The sequence below is a fragment of the Myotis lucifugus genome, unplaced genomic scaffold (assembly GCF_000147115.1).
Source record: "Myotis lucifugus unplaced genomic scaffold, Myoluc2.0 scaffold_85, whole genome shotgun sequence".
NCBI classification, from domain to species: Eukaryota; Metazoa; Chordata; class Mammalia; order Chiroptera; family Vespertilionidae; genus Myotis; species Myotis lucifugus.
In genome coordinates this window covers 3306697-3329582 of record NW_005871133.1, presented here as the reverse complement: position 1 = coordinate 3329582, position 22886 = coordinate 3306697, and the positions used below count along the sequence as shown (strand labels likewise).

General features: G+C 40.5%; 1 protein-coding gene across 3 annotated transcripts in view; it reads left to right on the top strand.

Moving 5' to 3' along the window:
• DCAF5 (DDB1 and CUL4 associated factor 5) overlaps positions 1-22886 on the top strand; it is an 87440-nt gene that overhangs the window by 23278 nt on the left and 41276 nt on the right. For all 3 annotated transcript variants that reach the window (XM_023755864.1, XM_014457824.2, XM_014457825.2), the window contains one exon: positions 14312-14525. In XM_023755864.1, the coding sequence (XP_023611632.1) occupies positions 14312-14525 (214 nt within the window). The remainder of the gene's footprint in view (positions 1-14311; positions 14526-22886) is intronic.

Sequence of the window (22886 nt, the reverse complement as noted above, 5' to 3'; positions counted from 1 at the left end):
CTAATGCCCCGACCCTTTAATACAGTTCCTCACGTTGTGGTGACCCCCAACCATAAAATTATTTTCTTTGCTACTTCATAACTGTAATTTTGCTACTGTTATGAATTGTAATGTAAATATCTGATATGCAGGATGTATTTTCATTGTTACAAATTGAACATAATTAAAGCATAGTGATTAATCACAAAAACAATATGTAATGATATATGTGTTTTCCGATGGTCTTAGGCGACCCCTGTAAAAGGGTTGTTCGACCCCCACAGGGGTCACGACCAACAGGTTGAGAACCGCTGCACTAGAGTGTTCAGGAAAAATGACGTTTCCCCCTGTTACTCTACTTGTCTCACCCTTTTCATTCCCTGTTTTAGCTGTCTGCTCACTTACTACCTCTCTCCCTTCTCATATCTTTAGTTCCTGTCAGTTTTTGTTAGGAACTATTAGTTCTGTGACAGGTAACAGTGTCTTGCTTTGACAAGAATAATAAAGAGAATGGTTCTTTCCCACTCAATAATAAAACTAGGGCAAGCCAAGAATTCCTGTAAAGACTTAACTCATGAGATGATGCTTTTACATGTATGAATGACACATCTGAAAATGGGCAATGAGCGTCAGTTCCTACTATCAGAAAGAAGTTGCTCTTAGGACCTGGCCTGGCTTTGGAGGCCTCAGGTTAATTAAATGTCTGTCCTGCAGGACCTGTGTCAATCCTACTTCTTTAGAAACCAAATTAAGTGTAACTCCTTGCCTTCTGAACAAGCCAGACACTCTCTGCCACATTGCATTCGAGGTTGCTCATACTATTCCATGTAAAATAGAGCCCAGGGTGTAACTTGAAAGGCTGGAAAAGGCACTCATGCTCTGGTGTTTGTTGAAACTTTAAGAATGACCTGGCCTCCTTCCTCTCAGAATGCAAGGCCATCAGGTTAGACAAAGATTTCTTAAATTTTTGTAAACAGGATCCCAAAAGAAAAATAATGGGGAGAAAAATTAATAAATTGGATTTTATTCAAATTAAGAACTTCTGTTCATCAAAGATACCATTAAGTGAAAAGATGAGCTAAAGACCAAGCCATAATCTAGGGGGAAATATTCAAAAACCATGTATTGAGCAAAAATTCATATCCATAATATATAAAGAAATACAAATCAGTAAGTAAAATACACAAAACTAAATTTTTTAAATGAGTATAAATGTTGAATAGGCCCCTCACAAAAGAAGATATCCAAATAACAAACAAGCACTTGAAAGGAACTCAGCTTCATTACTCACTAGAGGCCCGTTGCATGAATTCATGCACCAGTGGGGTCCCTTGGCCTGGCCTGCGGGATCGGGCTGAAACTGGCTCTCTGACATCCCCCGAGGGGTCCCGGATTGTGAGAGGTGCAGGCCAGGCTGAGGGATCCCACCAGTGCACGATCGGGGCCAAGGAGGGATGTGGGAGGTTGGCCAGCTGGGGAGGGACCACGGGAGGGCTCCAGGGCATGTCTGGCCCCATCTCACTCAATCCCAATCAGCCGGACCCCAGCTGCAAACTGACCTACCAGTCGGAGCGTCTGCCCCCTGGTGGTCAGTGCACATCATAGCAAGCGGTTGAGCAGCCTTAGCATAACATTAGCATATTATGCTTTGATTGGTTGAACAGACGACTGGACACTTAGCATATTAGGCTTTTATTATATAGGATGAGGGAAGTGCAAATTAAAACCACAATGAATTACTACTATACACCCTAAATGGTTAAAATTAGAGACTGAACATACCAAGTGTTGCCAAGGGAATGGAGCAACTGAAACGCTCATGCATTTTAGGTGAGTGTAAATTGGTACAACCACTTGGGGAAACTATTTGTCAATATTGACTAAAGCTACACATGACTCCATGCAATCTTACTCTACTCTTAGGTATAGAACCTAAATGTTCATCAAAGAAGAAATGGATAGGTAAACTGCAGAAGAACCATACAACAGACTATGACACAGACATGAAAAAGAATGAATAGAAACACACATTAACATGGATGACTCTTATAGCCTAATGTTGAATGAATGAAGCCATATACAAAAGAGCATGTGATTCCATGTATGTGCTGTTAAGGATAGACAGGTTATGGAACTCAGAATAGTGGTTACCTCTGGGTAGGGTATTAGGAAGGCATAAGGGAAACTTCTGTGCTTCTATATCCGTGGTAGTTTCATGAGTATATATATATATATATATATTTTTTTTTTTTTAAATATATTTTATTGATTTTTTACAGAGAGGACGGGAGAGGGATAGAGAATTAGAAACATCGATGAGAGAGAAACATTGATCAGCTGCCTCCTGCACACCCCCTACTGGGGATGTGCCCGCAACCAAGGTACATGCCCTTGACCAGAATCGAACCTGGGACCCTTGAGTCCGCAGGCCGACGCTCTATCCACTGAGCCAAACCGGTTAGGGCTCATGAGTGTATATTTATGTAAAAATTTATTAAGCTATATGCTTAGAATTAATGCACTTTATATCATGTTATATCTTAGCGTACATTTTTAAAAGCATCCTAGTATATTCAAGTGGGTATTTATCTTCTTCCATACAATTCCAGTTATAGCAACACCACCTGCTCTTTAGGGAGCAACTTGAAGGAGCAGAAGAGGGAGAGAAGAGTGAAGTCAGGAGGACCCAGCAATTTGGACAGAATCATAGAAGCCTGCAAGAAAAACGCTGGGGTTGTTGGTGTGTAGTTGTCAGGATGGTTAGCTCTAATCAGGGATATGTCTTCTGGTTAACCATTCCTTTCTATATCTTTTTCCACTTAACTCCTTTTTACTGTCTATGTGTACATACACAATACTCAGGCAAGTGTTTCACCCACTGAAACCTGTAATAAGTTTTTTTTTCTTCTAAAAGTGTATTCCTTTCTTAACTTTTTTTTTTAATGTTGCCATCACTCTTATAATCAACCTGGCTGAAATCCCAGAGTCCCATTTGACTCTTCTGTCCCTTCTTCTTTCTGCCATAACCTGCCTTGCTTTGTGTTAGTGCCTGGCCACTATTTTCAGTTCTTAAAGTCCCTGCCCCATTTTAGGCCCATATCACTCTTTCCGTAAGGTAATTACTCCTGGCTTCTTGCCTCTTTCTTCTGGAATATAGCACAGATCTTTAAACATCACTTTTGCCATTACCCTACTCAGTAGCTTTAGTGGCTTCTCGTTATCTTGGTTCATGGCCATGTCTCCAGAACCTATTACGTGGGATGATGCTCCAAGAGCATGTTCCTTTGGAATGACTGCATCATGTCCTACTTTACAGGATAAAATACAACTCCTTAAACAAGCAGTCTGCCTCTTTTCTGGTGCCAGTGTCCCTTCCGCCTTATTTCTCCTCCACGTACAAACACACATAGAATTTCTCCATTTTTCTTTGCCTATTTATGCCCTAGTTACCCGTCAAGGCACCAGGGAAAACATCTTTGCTAAGACCTCCCTGCTCATAAAGCTTCCTTTGCCCACTGGATGCTTAGCACAGTGGTTCTCAACTTTGGCTGCACATTAGAATCACCTGGGAATCTTTTTTAAAATCCTGATTTCTGGGCCTCACGATTTTAAAAAGATTCCCAGGTGATTCTAATGTGCAACCAAGGTTGAGAACCACTGCCTTAGCACCAAGCACAATTTTGGCACAGAGTATGTGTTGAATGAATGAAGCTTTCCCTTCTAGAGCAGGGGTGGGGAACCTTTTTTCTGCCAAGGGCCATTTGGATATTTATAACATCATTTTCGGACCATGCAAAATTATCAGCTTAAAAGTTAGTCTACTATATTTGCTCAAACATTTAATTAACTCACCCCTAATGCCTTGGCAGGGCCAGACCAAATGATTTTGTGGGCCGATGTTCCCCACCCTGTTCTACAGGAAGGGATTGCTCTATTTACAGCCTCTGTAAAGCACTTATGATCTGTGGCATTCATGTTGCATGTCTCAGTCACTGCTTTTGCCATCATTGGTTATCTTGAATATGATTATCCTATATAATAAAAGGGTAATGCCCTACCTGGTTTGGCTCAGTGGATAGAGCGACGGCCTGCAGACTGAAGGGTCCCAGGTTCGATTCCAGTCAAGGGCATGTACCTTCGTTGCGGGCACATCCCCAGTAGGGGGTGTGCAGGAGGCAGCTGATTGATGTTTCTCTCTCATCGATGTTTCTAACTCTCTATTCCTCTCCCTTCCTCTCTGTAAAATATCAATAAAATATATATATATATATATATTTTTAAAGGGTAATATGCAAATTGACCCTAACAGCAGAATGACTGGGAATGACTGGTCACTATGACACACACTGACCACTAGGGGGCAGACGCTCACTGCAGGAGCTGCCCCCTGGTGGTCAGTGCACTCCCACAGGGGGAGCTCTGCTCAGCCACTAGCCAGGCTAACGGCTGCCAGCACAGCCGTGGTGGCGGGAGCCTCTTCCGCCTCATCAGCGCTAAGGATGTCGGACTGCAGCTTAGGCCTGCTCCCCACTGGCAAGTGGACATCCCCTGAGGGCTCCCGGGCTGCCAGAGGGATGTCTGACTGCCAGCTTAGGCCCGATCCCCCCAGGGAGTGGGCCTAAGCCAGCAGGTGGACATCCCCCGAGGGGTCCCAGACTGCAAGAGGGCACAGACTGGGCTGAGGGACCCCCGAGTGCACAAATTTTTGTGCACCAGGCCTCTAGTGTCTTATATTAGCTATACCAGTATTATGTTATTGATTTCCTTCCCAGTGCCCAATAATTGCTTCTTAGAAAGGAGGCACTTGTCCTCATCAGTACTCTTACTTGTCATGTTTTTCTGTGGATTTTTAAGGACAGGATCATGTTTTATTCATCTTCAATCTCTAGTGCCTAGCATAGTGCTTAGAATGTTATGGGTACTCAGTAAATATTGAAATGAATACACAGTGTTTTACTAATCCCAAAATAGTCTACATTTTCAAAACTATCTTTCTATAATGTTTCTGGGCCTAAATTCTTAGTGTAATTGCATGGATCAAAATGCCTCTAAGGAATAAACCATTAGAGGAGGTTGTAAGAGTTCTTGCTGGGCTTTGAAAGCCTGTCAATTAGAACTATGTGGGGGAACCAGAGATTCTGGTAAAGCTGCTTTCTAACCTTTAGGCCACAAGGTGGAGCTCTACAATTAACTTTGTCTACTGGAATGCGCAGGGCTTCTGGTATCCTAACCCAGTGATTCTCACACTTTTTTTTTTAATTGATTGTATTTTTTTAAAAATATATATATTTTTATTGATTTCAGAGAGGAATGGAGAGGGAGAGAGAAATGGAAACATTAATGATAAGAGAGAATCATTCATCTGCTGCCTCCTGCACGCCCCCATGTGCCCTGACCAGAAATCGAATGGTAACCTTCTGGTTCATAGGTTGACGCTCAACCACTGAACCACACCAGCCTGATGATTCTTACACCTTAGAGGGCATCAGAATCACCTGGGGAACTTGTTAAAGCGCTCCTTCCTGGAACACAGACCCAGAGATGGAATTGTTGATCTGAGATGGTGGGACCTGTGAATCTGCCACTTTTTAACAGATACCTAGGTGATTTAGCAACTTTGCTTATGCTGCAATATGGACACTGGTTATTCAGAAACCCTTGTTGAATTTGCTACTATGTTCATTCAGACCCAGGTCTTTGACTTTTTTTGTTAATCCTCACCTAAGGATATTTTTCCATTGATTTTTAGAGAGTAAAAGGGAGAGGGAGAAACAAAGAGAAAGAAATCTCAATGTGAGAGAGAGACAAGGATTAATTGCCTTCCCGCACGTGTCCTGACTAGGGCTGGAAATCGAGCCTACAATAGAGGTACGTGCCCTTACCGGAATCAAACCCGTGACCCTTCAGGGCCCCTGAGCCACACCAGCCATGGTACTTCCTAAAATTTGATTACTAATTTTCCTTTTGAACTTTTATTCTGAAAATTGTATACATGATATAATTAAGAATTCTGTTTACCACATTCTTCCTTTTTATTGGCTGCTAATTAGCAGGCAGATGAATTTAACACTTGGAGTGGGGGAAACGAGTTAAGTCGGCTCGCGTGAATGGGTGGTCGTTGGCAACTCATTTTGCTTTCTGGGCCATAGTTCTTTGTCTGTGAAAGAGGACATTGATTCAGTGAGCCGATTGTAACTGCGTATTACCAAATATTTGTTTGTAATCCACCCTTTTGGTGGATGGAACAAAACCAAAAGACAGAGCCATCTTATGAACCTTGGTGAAACCTGGGTCTTTTTGTTTTGTTTTTGTTTTCTTAATGTTCTAAATCAGTGTTTTTCAAACTACTGCCTTTGATCCATTAGATCATGCATTTAACAGCTATTTACTGAATGCCTGTTGTGTGTCTGGCACTGTTTAAGCACTTGGGATACACAGGGAAAAGTTATAAGAGCTAATAGTTCAGTGGGAAAAGACAAAAGAAACAAAATAAAATACATACAATATGTGATTGTAATATGGTGATTCATGTAGTAGAGAAAAATAAAGCAGGCCAGGGAGACCAGGCGTATTGGGGAAGTTGCATTTTTGCATAGGGTATCAGAAATTAAGAGGTAAGTAAATGATCCATGCTCATATCTGGGGAAGAACATCCGAGGCTGCAGGATCTGCAAGTGTAAAGGCCCTGAAGCAGAAGCATGCCTGATGTGTTCTAGGAACAGTAGGGAGGCATCATGTGGTTGAAGTAGAAAAAGGTAACTCTGGGAGGTGGCGTCAGAGACATAATGGATGAGAATAGGGAGGTATTGTCTAAGGCAGTGGTTTTCAACCTGTGGGTCACAACCCCTTTGGTGGTCAAACGACCCTTTCACAAGGGTCGCCTAAGACCATCGGAAAACACATATATAATTACATATTGTTTTTGTGATTAATCACTATGCTTTAATTATGTTCAATTTGTAACAATGAAATTGGGGGTCACCACAACATCAAGAACTGTATTAAAGGGTCGCGGCATTAGGAAGGTTGAGAACCACTGGTCTAAGGCCTTGTTGGCATTGTAAGGAATTTGGTTTTTACTATAGTTGAAATGGAGGAGCCACTGGAGGATATTCAGCAAAGTAATGATGTGATCTGACTATATGGTTCAGTATCCCTCTGGCTGTTTTGTTCAGGATAAACCAGTGATGGCGAACCTTTTGAACTCGGCGTGTCAGCATTTTGAAAAACCCTAACTTAACTCTGGTGCCGTGTCACGTACAGAAATTTTTTGATATTTGCAACCACAGTAAAACAAAGATTTATATTTTAGATATTTATTTTATATATTTAAATGCCATTTAACAAAGAAAAATCAACCAAAAAAATGAGTTTGCGTGTCACCTCTGACACGCGTGTCATAGGTTCGCCATCACTGGGATAAACTGAAGCATGGGTCCAAGAATGGAAGCAAAGAGACAAAAAGTAGGAAGCTCTTTCAGTGATCTAGTGGGTCATGAAATCAATTTAGGTGTCACAAGTGTTTGTTAAATAGCAAATATAGAATAAAAAGTCAATGCATTGCATATAGCAGGTGGTAAGTATTGTTCAATGAATTTGTGCTAAATAAGTGTGGGTATACTGGGGTGCAGTATAAAATGTACAGAGGATTACTATTTAAAAAGTTTAAAAGCTGTTATTTTAAGACATTTCTATTTCTGCCAACTAGAGGTGACTTTGGGTTTTGGACACATTCTCAGTGAGTGACTCCTGTATGAAACGGGCTGTCTTCCTGTAATCATGTCTCACCAGTCAGCAGTCTGGCCTTCTCTCCCTTTTCCTTTATGTTCCCCTCCTCTCTTGTTTTTGTATAAGAGATCTTAGTAGAAGGTACCAAATTGCGGTTTTTGTTTTCAGACCCTCATCTGCTTAGGATTTTTTCCAGAGTTTGCCTCTTTCCTCTTTAACTTTTCTCTAGCTTCGTGGCCTTGTACCCTACCTAATAGTCAGCACGCTCACCCCAGTTTCTTTTCCTGCCATCAGGGACTGCCTGTTTACCTGCATATATACCCACTCACTTCTGCACTGTTAACTGTTGCTGTAGCAACTGGCATCATCTCAGTCTTTCTCCTTCCTCTTGCTTTTCTCTTCCTCTTGCTTTTTTCTCTTCCTCCTGCCAAGCACTGTTCATTAAACTCTCCCTCCCTAGTTATATACACTGTGAGATCAGGGCTGATAATATCTTTCAGAAGGTAGAACCAGGAATAGTTTTAAGATGAAGATTTTACTGGCTGCTTACGAAACCTCTCTATTTTCTGTAGCTTGGAAAAGGGGTTGTTTTGAATAAGCCAGGCCATCTGATTAACTATTGTTGAGTCCCTAATTCTATGGAAAATTCATGAGTGTTCTAGAACAATCTGTTATGGCACTGCTTTTTCATTCATTTTGAGATTTTGGTTAGTTCTGCGTGGCTTTTGGTATCTTTGGGACAAATGCAAAAACTTGGACTCTAGTTCTTCAACTCCGGGCATGTCCCTGTTCTGGAAGATGGTGATTAGAAGCATGTCAATGCCTGTTGTCCATGTTTGCTTTGTGGAGGGACTGGATATGCCATTTGGTTAACTAAGATCTCTTCCTCAGCAATTTAGTCAAGGCCTCTGCTGACCTCAGACAAACTTAAATTTCTGGATGTTCAAAAAGGGAAAGAAATTTTACCATGTCCATGGAACTTACATATTTCAAGCCAGAGAGGCTTGGCAGTGAATCTTGTTCTGAGGAAAAGAAGTTTGTTCAGTCACAGATCACAATGTGTGTTTTTCAGGGTGGTTGTCCAACAGTTCTGCTTTCCTAGGGAGTGTCTCAGCCTTGGAAATGAGGATTATCTTAGAAAAAAATCACATAAAAGAATTGGTTAAGGGATTATTGGGACCCTGAACACACTTGAATGGAACTGGTATGGGCTGAGACTCCCTGAACTCGTTCTTTTTATCTAAGTCTAATGCCTCTAGGATTTCTCTTTCTATGTGTTGTGTTATAGAGAAGTACAAAGTGACCCATATTCCTTATAGGTCATCTTGCCCTAAAGCAGAAGCTGGAGGAGATTTTTCTCCTCCTGCAGAGCTTGGTTTTGCCTCTCTGATTGTACGATGCCAGCTCTGATGTCTGTGATGTGGAATAACGGTGGCTTGTCTCCAAGCATTTCACAGGTCTTATGAAACTTTCAGATAGAAGTGAGGAGGAAATTCATGCCAGTGGGCTTTGGAAAATCTTATTGGCACCATCAGATGAGTTGCTTAGTCATGGACTTAGGGGAATCTAGGTTTGTGGAGCCTGATCTGGGAACCTTTATGATTGCTTTATCTTGTGCTGCTGGACAGGATACTCCCATATTTCACCTGAAAACAACAACTTGTTTCTCTTCTGTTTCAAGGCCATAGCCTTGGCCAAGTACTCCTTTTAATGTCCTTTAACATTAAAGAACATTAATATTAAAGAATGTTCCACTCAAACAATAAAGAAGTCCAGTTGAGTATTTGAGCGGGGTGTGCAAAGACTAGGAAACCACGCTAGTGAAGAATATCTTCCTGATGTTCGGGTTCTCTTGCTTTTCATCCTGGGTCTTTCGTATGCTGACCTTGGATCACCTCCGACCCCATTCTTATTGCATTTTATGACAGACCTTTGGTTGAAGATAGATTGGGAATAGGTTTATTGCTTTTATTTTGTATAGGTATATTTTGGTTTAAACCCATTTTAACTTGTTGGCTAGTCCTTTCAAAATACTGCTCACCTTATTTGGGTGTGTAATGGTGGCCATTTCTCTGGAGGAGTGGAGTTAGTGGCATCTCTGTTATTAAGATCAGAATCCAGAAAGCAAGTCGGGATTGAGGCATTCTTGTTATATACAAGTATCCTCAGTTCTTCAAGAGGAAATGAGAAACTTCTTCCCCTTCAGAGAATGTGTTGAGGACAGGAAAACACCATTTCAGGCATTGTTGGTGAAGTGGAACTCTAATCTTAAAAGGAATTGGAGATCTTTCTGTTAATAGACATGGGGCTGTAAAAAGTGCTATATAGTGTGGTTGGCTTTTCATGAAAAGTGCCATATAGTTTGGTTGGCTTTTCATCTTCTTTCTCTCCACCTGGCTCCCCTACCCCTCCAGGCCCCCTCCTGATTCCCACTCCCCAAAATTCCAAATGGAACCATGTTTCTCAAAGTGTGATTTGACGGTTGCATTCATCACAATTAATTTGGATTGCTTGTTAAAATCAGATTCCTGAGCTCAATTCCCAGATTGAATTAGAATAGTGTTTTTCAACCAGTGTGCCACAAGAATTTTTAAAACATGCAATACCTGACTCTTATTCAGGGGTACTAACCTCTTTTCCCTTAGCTTGTCAAAACTAGCACAATAATAGCCATCTGATGTGAATGCCCTGTCTTGAACCATAAATATATAGGTCATATAATAGAGTTGCATCTTATTGGTTAATTCTTGGTACCAGAAACCATTATATACAAGTATAGGCACCTGATTTTTTAAAATTCACTTTGGAGCAAAAAGGGTAGATCATTACTATTATTAATTTTTTTTGGAAATCAATCAAAATTATACCTTTTTTAAAAAATATATATTTTATTGATTTTTTACAGAGAGGAAGGGAGAGGGATAGAGAGTTAGAAACATCGATGAGAGAGAAACATCGATCAGCTGCCTCCTGCACACCTCCCACTGGGGATGTGCCCGCAACGAAGGTACATGCCCTTGACCGGAATCAAACCTGGGACCTTTCAGTCCGCAGCTGACGCTCTATCCACTGAGCCAAACCTGTTAGGGCGAAAATTATACCTTTTTTTGGTCAGATCAGCAAAAAATATATTTTTTGGTGTGCCACAGAATTTTAGTAATTATCTTATGTGTGCCAAGAGATGAACAAGGTTGAAAAACACTGAATTAGACTATCTGGGGATGGATCCTGAAAATCTACATTTTAAAAAATTAATTAACTAATTAATTTTAAAAATCTTTATTGAAAGTATTATATATGTCCCCTTCTCCCCACCCTACCCCCCAACACTGACCTCTTTTAGCCCGCCCCCCCACCCCCATCCCAGTCCTTCACCACCCTATTGTCTGTGTCTATGGGTTATGCATATTAGTATCCAAGTTCTTTGGTTGATCTCTTCCCACTCACCCATTCTCCCCCACCTTCCTTTTGAGATTCGACAGTCTGTTCCATGCTTCTATGTCTCTGGATCTATTTTGTTCATCAGTTTATTTTGTTCATTAGATTTCACATATGAGTGAGATCATGTGATACTTATCTTTCTCTGACTGGCTTATTTTCTTAGTATAATACTCTCCAGGTCCATTTATGCTGTTGCAAATGGTAAGAGTTCTTTCTTTTTTATAGCTGCAGAGTATTCCATTGTGTAAATGTACCACAGCTTTTTTCCCCCACTCATCTGCTGATGGGGACATGGGCTGTTTCCAAATCTTAGCTAGAATCTACATTATTAAAACGTCCAGTTGATTTCTCATGCACATTACACTTAGAACTGAAAACAATAGGATTTTTGACATTATATTGTGACTATGAGGGCAAACTGCTTCTAAGTCTTTTCTTTCTGATGAACTAGATCGTGCTTACCATTCTCAAGGAGGAGCCAGCTGCAGAACCCCTACTAGAAATTCCCATTAACGTAGCTCCCTTTCTGGTGTCATTTCATCCCTTTGGAAGGAATTAAATTTTGCACCCAAATGTGAAGTATTCATTGTTAGTAGCTGCTGCTCTTTTTTAAAAAATATATGTATATATATATATATATATTTTTATTTATTTCGGCGAGGAAGGGAAAGGGAGAGAGATGGAAACATCAAAGATGAGAGAGAATCACTGATCAGCCGCCATCTTCATGCCCCCCACTGGGGATCGAGCCCACAACCCGGACATGTGCCCTGACCTGGAATCGAACCCTGACCTCCTGGTTCATAGGGTGATGCTCAGCTGCTGAGCCACACTGGCCAGCCTTTAGTAGATGCTGCTCTTTAGATAGCACCGTAAACACTCTGGGAGCAAGATTCCTATGTACCTACCCTATCAGTGTGAGAAATAGGAGTTCCCTGTCAGTAGCATAGGCAAGAAAATAGTGACTCTCCCTGAGACCCCTGTGGAGTGGCCAGATTGCAAATGTTTGTCTGGGAGCCTGGCTGGGATGGGATGGGCCCAGATTCCTGACCTGGGCAGACTCCTCCAGACCTGACTGGAAGCTGCAGAGGAAGTTCCTGTTAACAGATGGAAAGGGCGTTTGCCAGGGGCCCCAGCTTTCCTGTCAGGGGTGCCTGAGCTGATACAAACCCCTTGCTGCTTGGGCTGGTGGGGCTAGCCAAGTTTCTTTTTGTTGAGTCTTGTTTCCACCCCCAACTCCTCTTCAGTCCTACACATGCTGGTTTATTTGCACACTCCATGCTGATTTTGGGTTGAAAGCCTCATTGTTTTTGAGCTCAGTGTTTAGATAACACCACATGCCTGTAGGAGCTAGGGCACCCTGGAAAGGAAATGCCTGGGCTCTAACAGCCCCGTCATTATTCTCTGTATGTGAGTGACTGTGCCCTGTGTTAGGACCATTATAAGAACATTTTTCTGCAGAGGTTATTAGTTGGGGCCTGCAGGGATATCAGACTTCTTCTTGATGTTTGGAGTTCTAGGGACTGTTCTAAGTCTCCTCTTTTTCCTGCCGTTCCAATCGTAAGAATTAGAGTCTGTTTGCCTGAGACTTGTTTCTACACATAGCTGGAGTACCAGAGTATTCTTGCCTCTGGTGAGAAGTCTGTTTTGGGGACATAGGACTGACTGGCTAGTTGTGGTGTAGACTGTGTTTTTATGACCAGGTGAGGTTGGCAGCTGCCTTTGCACTGATTTCAGGGGCTCTTTTCCCCATGGAATATCTCTTTCTTGTTCCCTTAATTTCCCCCACCAACTCTCTTACCAAAAAGAAAGGAAAACAAAATGTGTTCTCTTCTTTCAATATTAAATCTCTTCTGGTAGTATTTTTTTAGACTCTTCATAGGAAATATCTTTAAGCCCCAATTAATTGCTTTTTAAATGACTGACAAATAGTGTCTCCAGTTTTTAGTATGAAGTCCCAAAAGCAGAATCCAATTACAGATGTAGTAAAGGGAAACACGTCATCTTGCTCTTCTAGTTGTAACTGCTTGCTCTGCATTTAATTAAAATTTTTTCTTTAATGTTTACTCTTGAGTCATGCCATATGGAATATAAAAGTTTTCTGTGAACAGATTAAAAATTGAAAAATAAAGACAAGTAATAAAGTGACTGTTATTGAAAAATATTCAGAATTAACTATAGCCCTGGCCAGTTGCTTAGTGGTTACACCATTGGCCCACAGACTAAAGGGTCTTGGGTTTGATGCCCAGTCAAGGGCACATACCTCAGTTGCATGTTCAATCCCTAGCCTGGTTGGCAGGAGGCAACCAGTTGATGTGTCTCTCTCACGTAGATGTTTCTCTCTCTTTCTCTCTCTTCTCATCCTCCCTCCCTTCCAAAAAATCAATGGGAAAAATATCCTCAAGTGAGGATTAAAAAAAATTTTTTTTAAGAATTAACTATAAAGTGCCCGGCTGGTGTGGGTCAGTGGTTGAGCATCAAGCTATGAACCATGAGGTCATGGTTCGATTCCCATTCAGGGCACATGCTGGGGTTGTGGGCTCAATCCCCAGTGGGGGTGTGCAGGAGGCAGCCGATCAGTGATTTTCTCTCATCATTGATGTTTCTATCCCTCTCTCCTTCTCCCTTCCTCTCTGAAGTCAATAAAAAAATTTTAAAAAATAATAAAATAGAATTAACTAAAATATCTGTTATTCTTTCTAATGGTTCTTACATCTCTAATACATATGGTAAATATATTCCTTAAATACCATCTATGATTAGCCAATTAGCATGGACACGACTCATCTCCCAGCATCTTGACGGAGTATGTGTTTGATTCTATAGTTGGCTCAGGTAAATGAAATGGCAAATCATTTTTAATTTGTCTCTTTTTTTCAAGATGCTTGGTTATCCTTGTAAGTAAATTTAGTAGTAATTCACCTTTTGGAGATTGAAAAGGGGAACTGGTAGATTAAATAACTTGCTTTAATGTAATCAAGGAGCTCTCCTATTCTTGTTATTGCCTTCAAGCTTACTGCAGAGAAATACCTTTCTGCCGAAATTCAGATGTACAGGCTTGACAGGAACCTGGGCACATTTTGGGAAGAAATAAGTGCAGTGTGTTTTGCAGGCTCTTGTCCAGCCTGTCTTACACCTTATTCCTGTGCTTTGTGCCTTCTAGTTCTCTCCTACGCTATGGTGGCAACCTGTCCCTTCAAAGTGCCATGAGTGTGCGATTCAACAGCAACGGGACTCAGCTCCTGGCCCTGAGGCGTCGCCTGCCCCCTGTGCTTTATGACATCCACTCCCGCCTGCCTGTGTTCCAGTTTGACAATCAGGGTTACTTCAACTCTTGTACCATGAAAAGCTGCTGTTTTGCAGGAGATCGTGACCAGGTAAGTGCCTTCTGCATCCCACACCCTTATTTTTTTATTTAATCCTTACCAGAGGATATTTTTCCACTGTTTTTTTAGAGAGAGTGGAAGGGAGAGAGACAGAGAAAAGCATCTATGTGAGACACATCGATCGGCTGTCTCCCGCACGCATCCCAGCAGTATCGAGCCTGCAACTGGGCACATGCCCCCCAACCGGAATTGAACCCAGAACCCTTTAATCTGAGCCAAACTGGCTCGGGCCCCACACTCTTGCTTTCCTTTCGATTGCTGTTCCTGTACTGGTCTTTATTTCTCTTTAGCATAATGTCAGATAGAAACAATTGAGGGAAACAGTAATTGTGTGGGGATGTTCTGGCTTATTAGTGAGTTTCTTTATCAGGGCTGCCATTGAGTAATGTGAGGCACACACCATAAACCAAGGCTGGCTACAATATGGTTCTGAGCAATCTAGCTCTGCCAAGTTTGTGAACAGATTTTAAGATTCTAAGAATGTATCATTTCAAAAGAAAGGAGGAAGTCCATGGAAAATTAGCTTGCCAAAAGAAGAGATTTTTTGTGAGTATCAATAGGCTACAATGATGAATGAAACACTCTAAGTACCATCCAAGAGACATATATCCTGAAAGGCCCCTTGGGATGGCATCTTTTTTCTTGGATGAAATGGGCTAAGCAACTTTGTTTGAGAGGAAGCCAGATGCTGACTCTTTTTCTTTTTATTGCCAGCATCACAACTGAGAAGGAGAACCCAAGCTGTGAGTCTCCAGCCTTTTCACAGTCAGTATCAAGATATTGATACTGACTTAGAGCTGGCAGTTCAAAAACATACTTGCATTCTTGACTGTCTGTCTTGGCCATAGAAGTTCTGAAGTGGGTGTCAGTGAATGGACCTACTAGACTGGTCTGAGTAATCAAGCTGAAAAAAGACAAATATAAAGAAAGATTGATCAGATAAACAAATGGACTTTTTTTCTTCTCAAACAACAAATCTTATTGCTACTTCACATTTAGATTGGAAAAGAGAAACCTCATTCTCCTGCTAATGTTTAGTGTTCTCTTTGGGTCAAATTTTGACATGTAACTTGCATGCCGTACTCCATCTCTTTAAAGTTATTTGTGGGCCTAGGGCATAAAAGAAACAGTTCTTTGAAAACCTTTGAAGTTCCTGCTTTTTGAAGGAAGGTAGCTAGGGCTTTTCTTCTTAGATTGAGGTTGCTAGAGAATCCCAATGGCATAGTTTAAAGATTAGTATATGTAGGTAGTAGGAGCATAATATATGCTTGTTGAATTGGGTTGGATGTGAAAGAAATTGAGAATACCTCTTAAGTTGCCCAGGCTAGGGATTTCCTCTTTTGTAAATAGGGAATATATATCCAAATTCAGAATTTATTTTCAAGTTGGAGTCCTGGGGCCTATTAGCTGTGATCCACACTTGAAACCACTAGGTGGCCTCAGTTGTATAAGCATTGTTTCCTTGGAGAAGCCACAATGCTAATGACTTTGTTTTTATTGGCAGTTTGTTTCTTGGGTGGGAAGAAACTAACTGCCAATAAACAGTCTAGAAATGAACAGTCTCAGAATAGAACAGACCATTGTAATTGTCTGCTTGCAGAATGATTGATCTAGTTTCATTTAGCTGTGGAAGCAATAACCAAGCACCTCCTTCTCTATTCCTGTCTTCCTTCTTTCCTTTCTTTGTTGCTTTTATTGATTATCTATCTTCTGTCAATCTCTTATGTATGTGTGAGATCCTGTTTCATTTAACAACAAAGAGTAGGCACTAAATGTGATGGTTTATAGGCTTTTTGCTAGAAACACAGAGGCTGAGGGAAAGGTGAAAGAAAATGGATTATTGTGTTTTCTTTCAATTTCTATATTAGTAGTGAAGCATGGAGTCCCTGAAAGACTCGGAATAAATGCTTCTAATCAATATGTAGAACACCATGGTTTCTTAACCTTGGCATTATCAACATTTTGGTCAGTTAATTCTTTGTTATGCAGAGTTACATCCTGTGCATCATATGAAAGTAGCATCCTGTCCTCTTCAAACGAAAAATGTTTCCCGACATTGCCAAATGTCCGTTGGGAAAGGTAAAAGGCGGGGGCAGATTGCCCCTGTTTGATAACCTGTGGCCTAGATTATAATTACCCAGTTTCCCAGATACACTGGGACAGGTATTGTCACATGCAAAGCCATATAAGGTATTTTGTGATGGTCCTGGTTATGTACATTGACAAGATATAGTTGTTTTGCCTTTCAGATTATATACGATGATAAAAACATTGAATGACTTTTGATTTTCCCTATTCAAATTTGACTGACCTGTTATTTGTGACTTTTGTCCTATGGAAAGATTTTTATGGGTACTATATAGCCTCTCTGACAAACTAGATAGCTTTTTGATTAGGGTAAGTGGTTTTCTATGGGTAAAGGAGGATGAGAAGTCATTGAATCTAACTTTGGATCAGTTTTAAAGTCTTTAAAGTCTGTTCATAGTCCCTATATAGATTATCAAAAGTATATAACCTGCCCTAGCCGGTTTGGCTCAGTGGCTAGAGCGTCGGCTGCAGACTAAAGGGTCCCAAGTACAATTCTGATCAAGAACCCGTACTTCAGTTGCAGGCTCAACACCCAGCCAGGGTCTGGGTATGTGTGGGAGACAACTAATTGATGTATCTCTCACACATCCATGTTTCTGTCTCTCTGTCTCTCCCTCTCCCTTCCACTCTCTCTAAAAATCAATGGAAAAACATCCTCAGGTGAGGATTAATAAAGTATATAACCTAGGGAATAGGAAATACAGTGGGGCCTTGACTTACGAGTGTCCCAACTAACGAGTTTTTTGAGATACCAGCTGTCTCTCGGCCGATTTTTTGCATTGAGTGGATAGAGTAATTTATCAACTCTATCTAAGGATAGAGTAATCCTTAACGAGCTCGGTCTCGGAACGAATTAAACTCGTAAGTCAAGGCCCCACTGTATAGAGATTTATGTTTACCTATGTTGTCCACTCCTTGGGGACTAAGAAATGTAGCTATTCATCATTATCTTGTCTCCATTGCCTGTCACACAGCAAGGGCACAATAAATATATTTGTTGAGGTGAATCTTGAGTACAATGTGTGGGGTTTTAGCTTTCTGGGCCTATGGCTTTGCTAACTGTAAATCAGGATTGATCAGTACCATTTTCCTGCTCAACTTCTTAGGGCTTTAGGAAGATGAATTAAATAATGGATTTTTAGTGAAACTAATCTACTGAGTTTATACTTTTTAAGTGTGGCACAGAAGGCCCAACTTCCTGTCTTATTCCTGGAACAAGTCTCTCAAAAGTGATTTATAGGCTCTGGCTTTGCACACTCAGGGCTGAAGCAGCAGCTGCCACAGTTACAGTGTGATCTGTAGGACTGACATGTACAGTCCTTGACTAGTCTAGACAGGATCTTTTTTGCTGCTTTCACATTCCAAAGACTACCCTTTGCATATAGTGGTCTTTACATTTGATCTGTTCTTGTATACTTTAAGAATGTGCACAGCCTGAGGCTCTGTGCTCTGGAACTCTTCATGTAGTCATAGGCTGGGTAACTATCCCAGAGAGAAATCTGAAAATTTCCATAATAGGAATGAACATGGTCAAGAAAGGCACTAAGTGACCTATCTGTCTGAAACAGTCTTCTGGCTTTCAATCACAGTGAGACTAGTCAGTTCACACAAATAGACCCAGATATATTGCCAGAGAACATGTACTTCATTTTAGATTGTCCTAGGTTCACGAAATATTCGTTAGCATTAAAATGAAAGGAACATTTCAGCAAATTGGACTCAGGGAATAAAGTATAAAATAAGCTGAGCCAACTCTGTGTCTCCCCCATGCTCATTACACCATTGTATATGAATTCTAATTATAGAACTGTTAGAGATCGTTTTGTATAAATCTTCCTTTTCCAGATGAGAAAACTGCGGCTCAGAGAGTTTGTACGGCTTACACAAGTTAAGACATAAGTTTGTAGCCGAGCCAGGACTGGAACCCAGACTTTTGAGCTCTCAATAGATACCCCTTTTCACTATACCAGTGATGGCGAACCTTTTGAGCTCGGCGTGTCAGCATTTTGAAGAACCCTAACTTAACTCTGGTGCCGTGTCACATATAGAAATTTTTTGATATTTGCAACCATAGTAAAACAAAGACTTATATTTTTGATATTTATTTTATATATTTAAATGCCATTTAACAAAGAAAAATCAACCAAAAAAATGAGTTCACATGTCACCTCTGACATGTGTGTCATAGGTTCGCCATCACTGCACTATACAGTCACACTTAATGCCAGCAATATCAAGACAAGTGGCAAAAATGAGTGAATTGGTCTAGAAGTACAATAGGGAGCGGTGGGGACTGTGGCCAACAGGAGAGCCCATCCCATCTAAATCTAAAAGACTCCCATTTGAATCTTTGACTCAAGCTTTAGCCCATTGTTGCCATGAGGGCCTCTGGGTGTTTTATTATTTTCTTTCAAGTGATGCCAGAAATAAAGATTTACATGTGAAATCTCCGATTTTTAAGAATTGCAACAAATTCATACTTTATTGTATGGATAAAACAAATCTGTGCACCATACCTATTTTGCTCAAGAGCCACCAGTTTGAAACTTCCGTGCTTGAGCAGAATGTTTTACTCTCATGTTTAGTTTCATAGTTTGTCATTAATTCATAGGTTTGTGGAGACATGTTCCTTTTTTCTGTCTCTTACTAAACCCTTCCTAACTACATGCCTCCCCCTACCCCAACTTTTAAAATAAGAAAGCAGATATTTACTGAGCATCTGCTCTGTTCCAGATGCTATGGTAGACATATTCACATAACTGCCAGACAGTAACCTCTTTGAGATTTTCATTTAAAGCCCTATATACAGGGTTGGGCAAAAGTATGTTTATAGTTGTATGTGAAACACAGTTTATTCTTGTATTATTTATTAATTATTGTATTATTTTCCATATGAACAACTGTAAACCTACTTTTGCCCTACTGTATAATGTCTTTCCACTTTTGCCTAAAAATACATGGTTTATTTCTAGTATAATCTTTCAATTATTCAAGTTTAATAACTTCTATCATCAGATAAGGTGACATAAGTGACATGAGATTGGCTGGGCATCCACAGAAATAATTAGTACACACTCCCGCCCCTCCAAAGCCTGAATTTATCTTTTATCTTTCTTAGCCAGCCCACCTTCTAGTCTTGCAGCATAGTGAGGAATCTTGCAGTAAAACAGCATTCCTTTCTCTCCAGCCTGCCTGAATCCAAAGGTTCTCCTTGCTTTGTGTCATACTTGGATTTTTTTTGTGTTTGTCTTTCGTTTTCTCCCTGAAGCCTGACTTCATTCTGTCTCCCAAGCTTCACACTCCCTCCTGTATTACTCAGAGAGCCAATCTCTTAACAGGGTTAAAAAAGAAGGCCAGCACTAGCCGGTTTGGCTCAGTGGAAGAGCGTCGGCCTGTGGACTGAAGGGTCCCGGATTCAATTCCAGTCAAGGGCACATGTCCGGGTTGCAGGGGCATGTAGGAAGCAGCCGATAAATGATTTTCTCTCATCATTGATGTTTCTATATATCTCTCCCTCTCCCTTCTCTCTGAAATCAATAAAAATATATTAAAAAGAAGGCCAGTTTTCCACCTGCTAGCTCTTCTGGCACACACTCGTAGGACAGCACTCGGCTTTTGTTCCTTTTCTTTCACAATTTCTTAAATGGCTCTTGTCCTACATTGTAAGAATCCAGCAGAGCAGCTCAGGCTTCTGGGAAGTAAAGTAAATCTTTCAGGCTAACAGGTATATGTTGCCTGGAAATGGACAGTGTGGTAATTTTAAAATCTTCTCTTGCTTTAGTTTCAGCTAATGCCTGGCTTTGGTCTCATCTAATGTCTGTCCTTACATCTTGTTGAAAGAGGAATGGAAAAGTATAATACAATTTTCTTGAAAGGGTTGAGCACAGAAGGGTCTGAGCACTTGAATTGCTTTTACACAGGTCTTTCTTTTGAACTTGATGTCAAGGCCTCTGAAATCTTGATAATTAAATCATTTTACCTCATTCCCTGGAGAAAAGAGCTGACTTGTACCCTGTGAAAAAATGGCCTTGAATACATGGCCTGGCCTCAGACATTACATCACCACTCAACCTTTCTGTGTTGACATTATATGGGTATAGCAGAGGTGCAGGAATTCACCAGTTAGTACGCTCCAGGCCAGTGAAGCACCTTATAAAGTTACAACTTTACTTTTTGTATAATTCCATGCAGTCCTGATTACTCTCACTTGGGGGCCTGGCAACCCACAGGTTCTTCCTCTGAAATAAAGGCACACTTTTTATAGGGGGGGATTCAACTCTTGGGTTCCGTCCTATGACTTGCTTTATGACTTTAGGCTAATTTCTTCTCTTTGCCTTTCTTTTATATTATATGTTTTTAGCCCTTTAGCTTCTAAAGCAGTTTCTTTTATATAATCTTCCCAGTGACCTTTGGGTTTGGTTGGATAGGTTTTATCTTCATATGAAACTGAGGCCTAGAGTAGTTTGAAATGGCAGATCTAATCGATAGTAGAAACAGGACTAGACTCAGTCTCTTGCCTGCGATTGTATCCTCTTCTCTATAGGCATGCTACCACCTGTGTTGTACAGATTAAATGGTGATAGCCTCTTCCGTGGCTGATGAAGAAAAGCTGAATACAGAATGTTGTGGCAGAGGAATACCTTGTATGTGTTATTTAGGTGAATATTTAAGGATATTTTATAGAGGTAAAATAGCATGAAAATAACCTCTTTATTAAGTCAACCATTTATAACTCTTTTTGAATCCTGAGCCCCTCTGAAATTCTGAAAGCTATGAACATTCATTTCAGAAAAATGTACATGTACACAGTTTTGCATATAATATTAAGGAGTTTATGGAATTTCTTGAAATAGGGGTTTCGGGTATTAGCAATCCTGGATTAAGATTTTACCCATGGATTATATAATCTTTTAGTTCATTTGCTGATGCAGTTTTAGAATTTAGAAAGCTTAAAACGTTTTGGAGTGTATGCAGGCCTGCTTGATGTGGTCTGGTTTATAATTATTCAGCTGAAAAGGAACACTAGGCACCTGATTTCTTCTTAGGAACAAGCGGAATTGATAAGATCTGGTGATACAACATGACAGTTCTCTCATTTATGGTTCCTGGCCAGAAGCCTGGGCTTTACTAAAAAATCCCTGGTAGATATTAATGGCGGGAACAGAGTATAACCTTTCCTGCTCTACTTTCCCCATCCTCCTTAGAGAGTTTACTTTCAGTAGCTCTTCCCTTTTTTCGGGTGTCTTAAAAAAAGGAAAATAATATTCCTTCCTCTGAATGGTGAAACCTGTGCTTGAATGAAAAGTATAAATACTCTTACGAATACTGAAAGGAGTGATACCATCTCCCCACTTCCCAGGCCCCACATATAAAAACTGAGGCCCACAGAGGAGATATTGCTGAAGGCCTTTTGGTTGACAGCCCCTCATCTTGCCCAGGTTTCCAAAAGAGTTTTGCCAAATAAAGATTCATTTTTAAGTAATGCAGGCTACCTTGTTACAAGCAGCTGTTGGAGATTTAGAACATTTTCAAAATTTTTTCCCTTACTGATTATTTGACTATTATTGTCTGTCTTTATGGAGCATTTTGTTATTAATAGAATTTTTCCTACTCAGAACCCATACAGCTCAGTTATTTTAATAAATCAAATAATTCCAGGAGCCTAATGGAACTGAAATGGCAAATGATCCAAAGAAGCAAGAATCATGTAACTTCATATGCAAAAATAGTGTTAATCTTATGGGTATACATATTTGTGTGCTTTTATTGGGAGCCAGTGGAATTCTATTTTTTCCAACCGCAAAATACAATAAATCTATGGCTTTGGCCATTTCCAAAGAAAAATTTCCCTGATTATTTTGGATGGTGTTTGTGGCAGGCACTGGGTATAAATGATATGATTAAAGGCATATTGGCAAACCTTTTTCTGGAAATAGTCTTCTAGAGAGCACATCACGAAATTGTTCAATCATACCGCCCACCCCCCCCCCCCCCCCTTCTGACAAAAAAGGTCAAGGGAGAAAATAAGAGCTTGATTTAAATGGTAAATTGCAAATTTCTCTGCTGTTACTGATCTGGGCTAGAGAGCCATCTGGTTTCTCTATCCTAGTCAGGACTATAATTAGAAAGCATGTCATATATTGGTCCTTTTAATTGGAAAAGCATTTCATATATTGGAGAAATATTTAACCTGTTCCTTGAAAGGAGCCTTGGAGGGAACGGGGTAAGTTGTCCAGACCTCAGGAAATAATAACCAATTGCAAG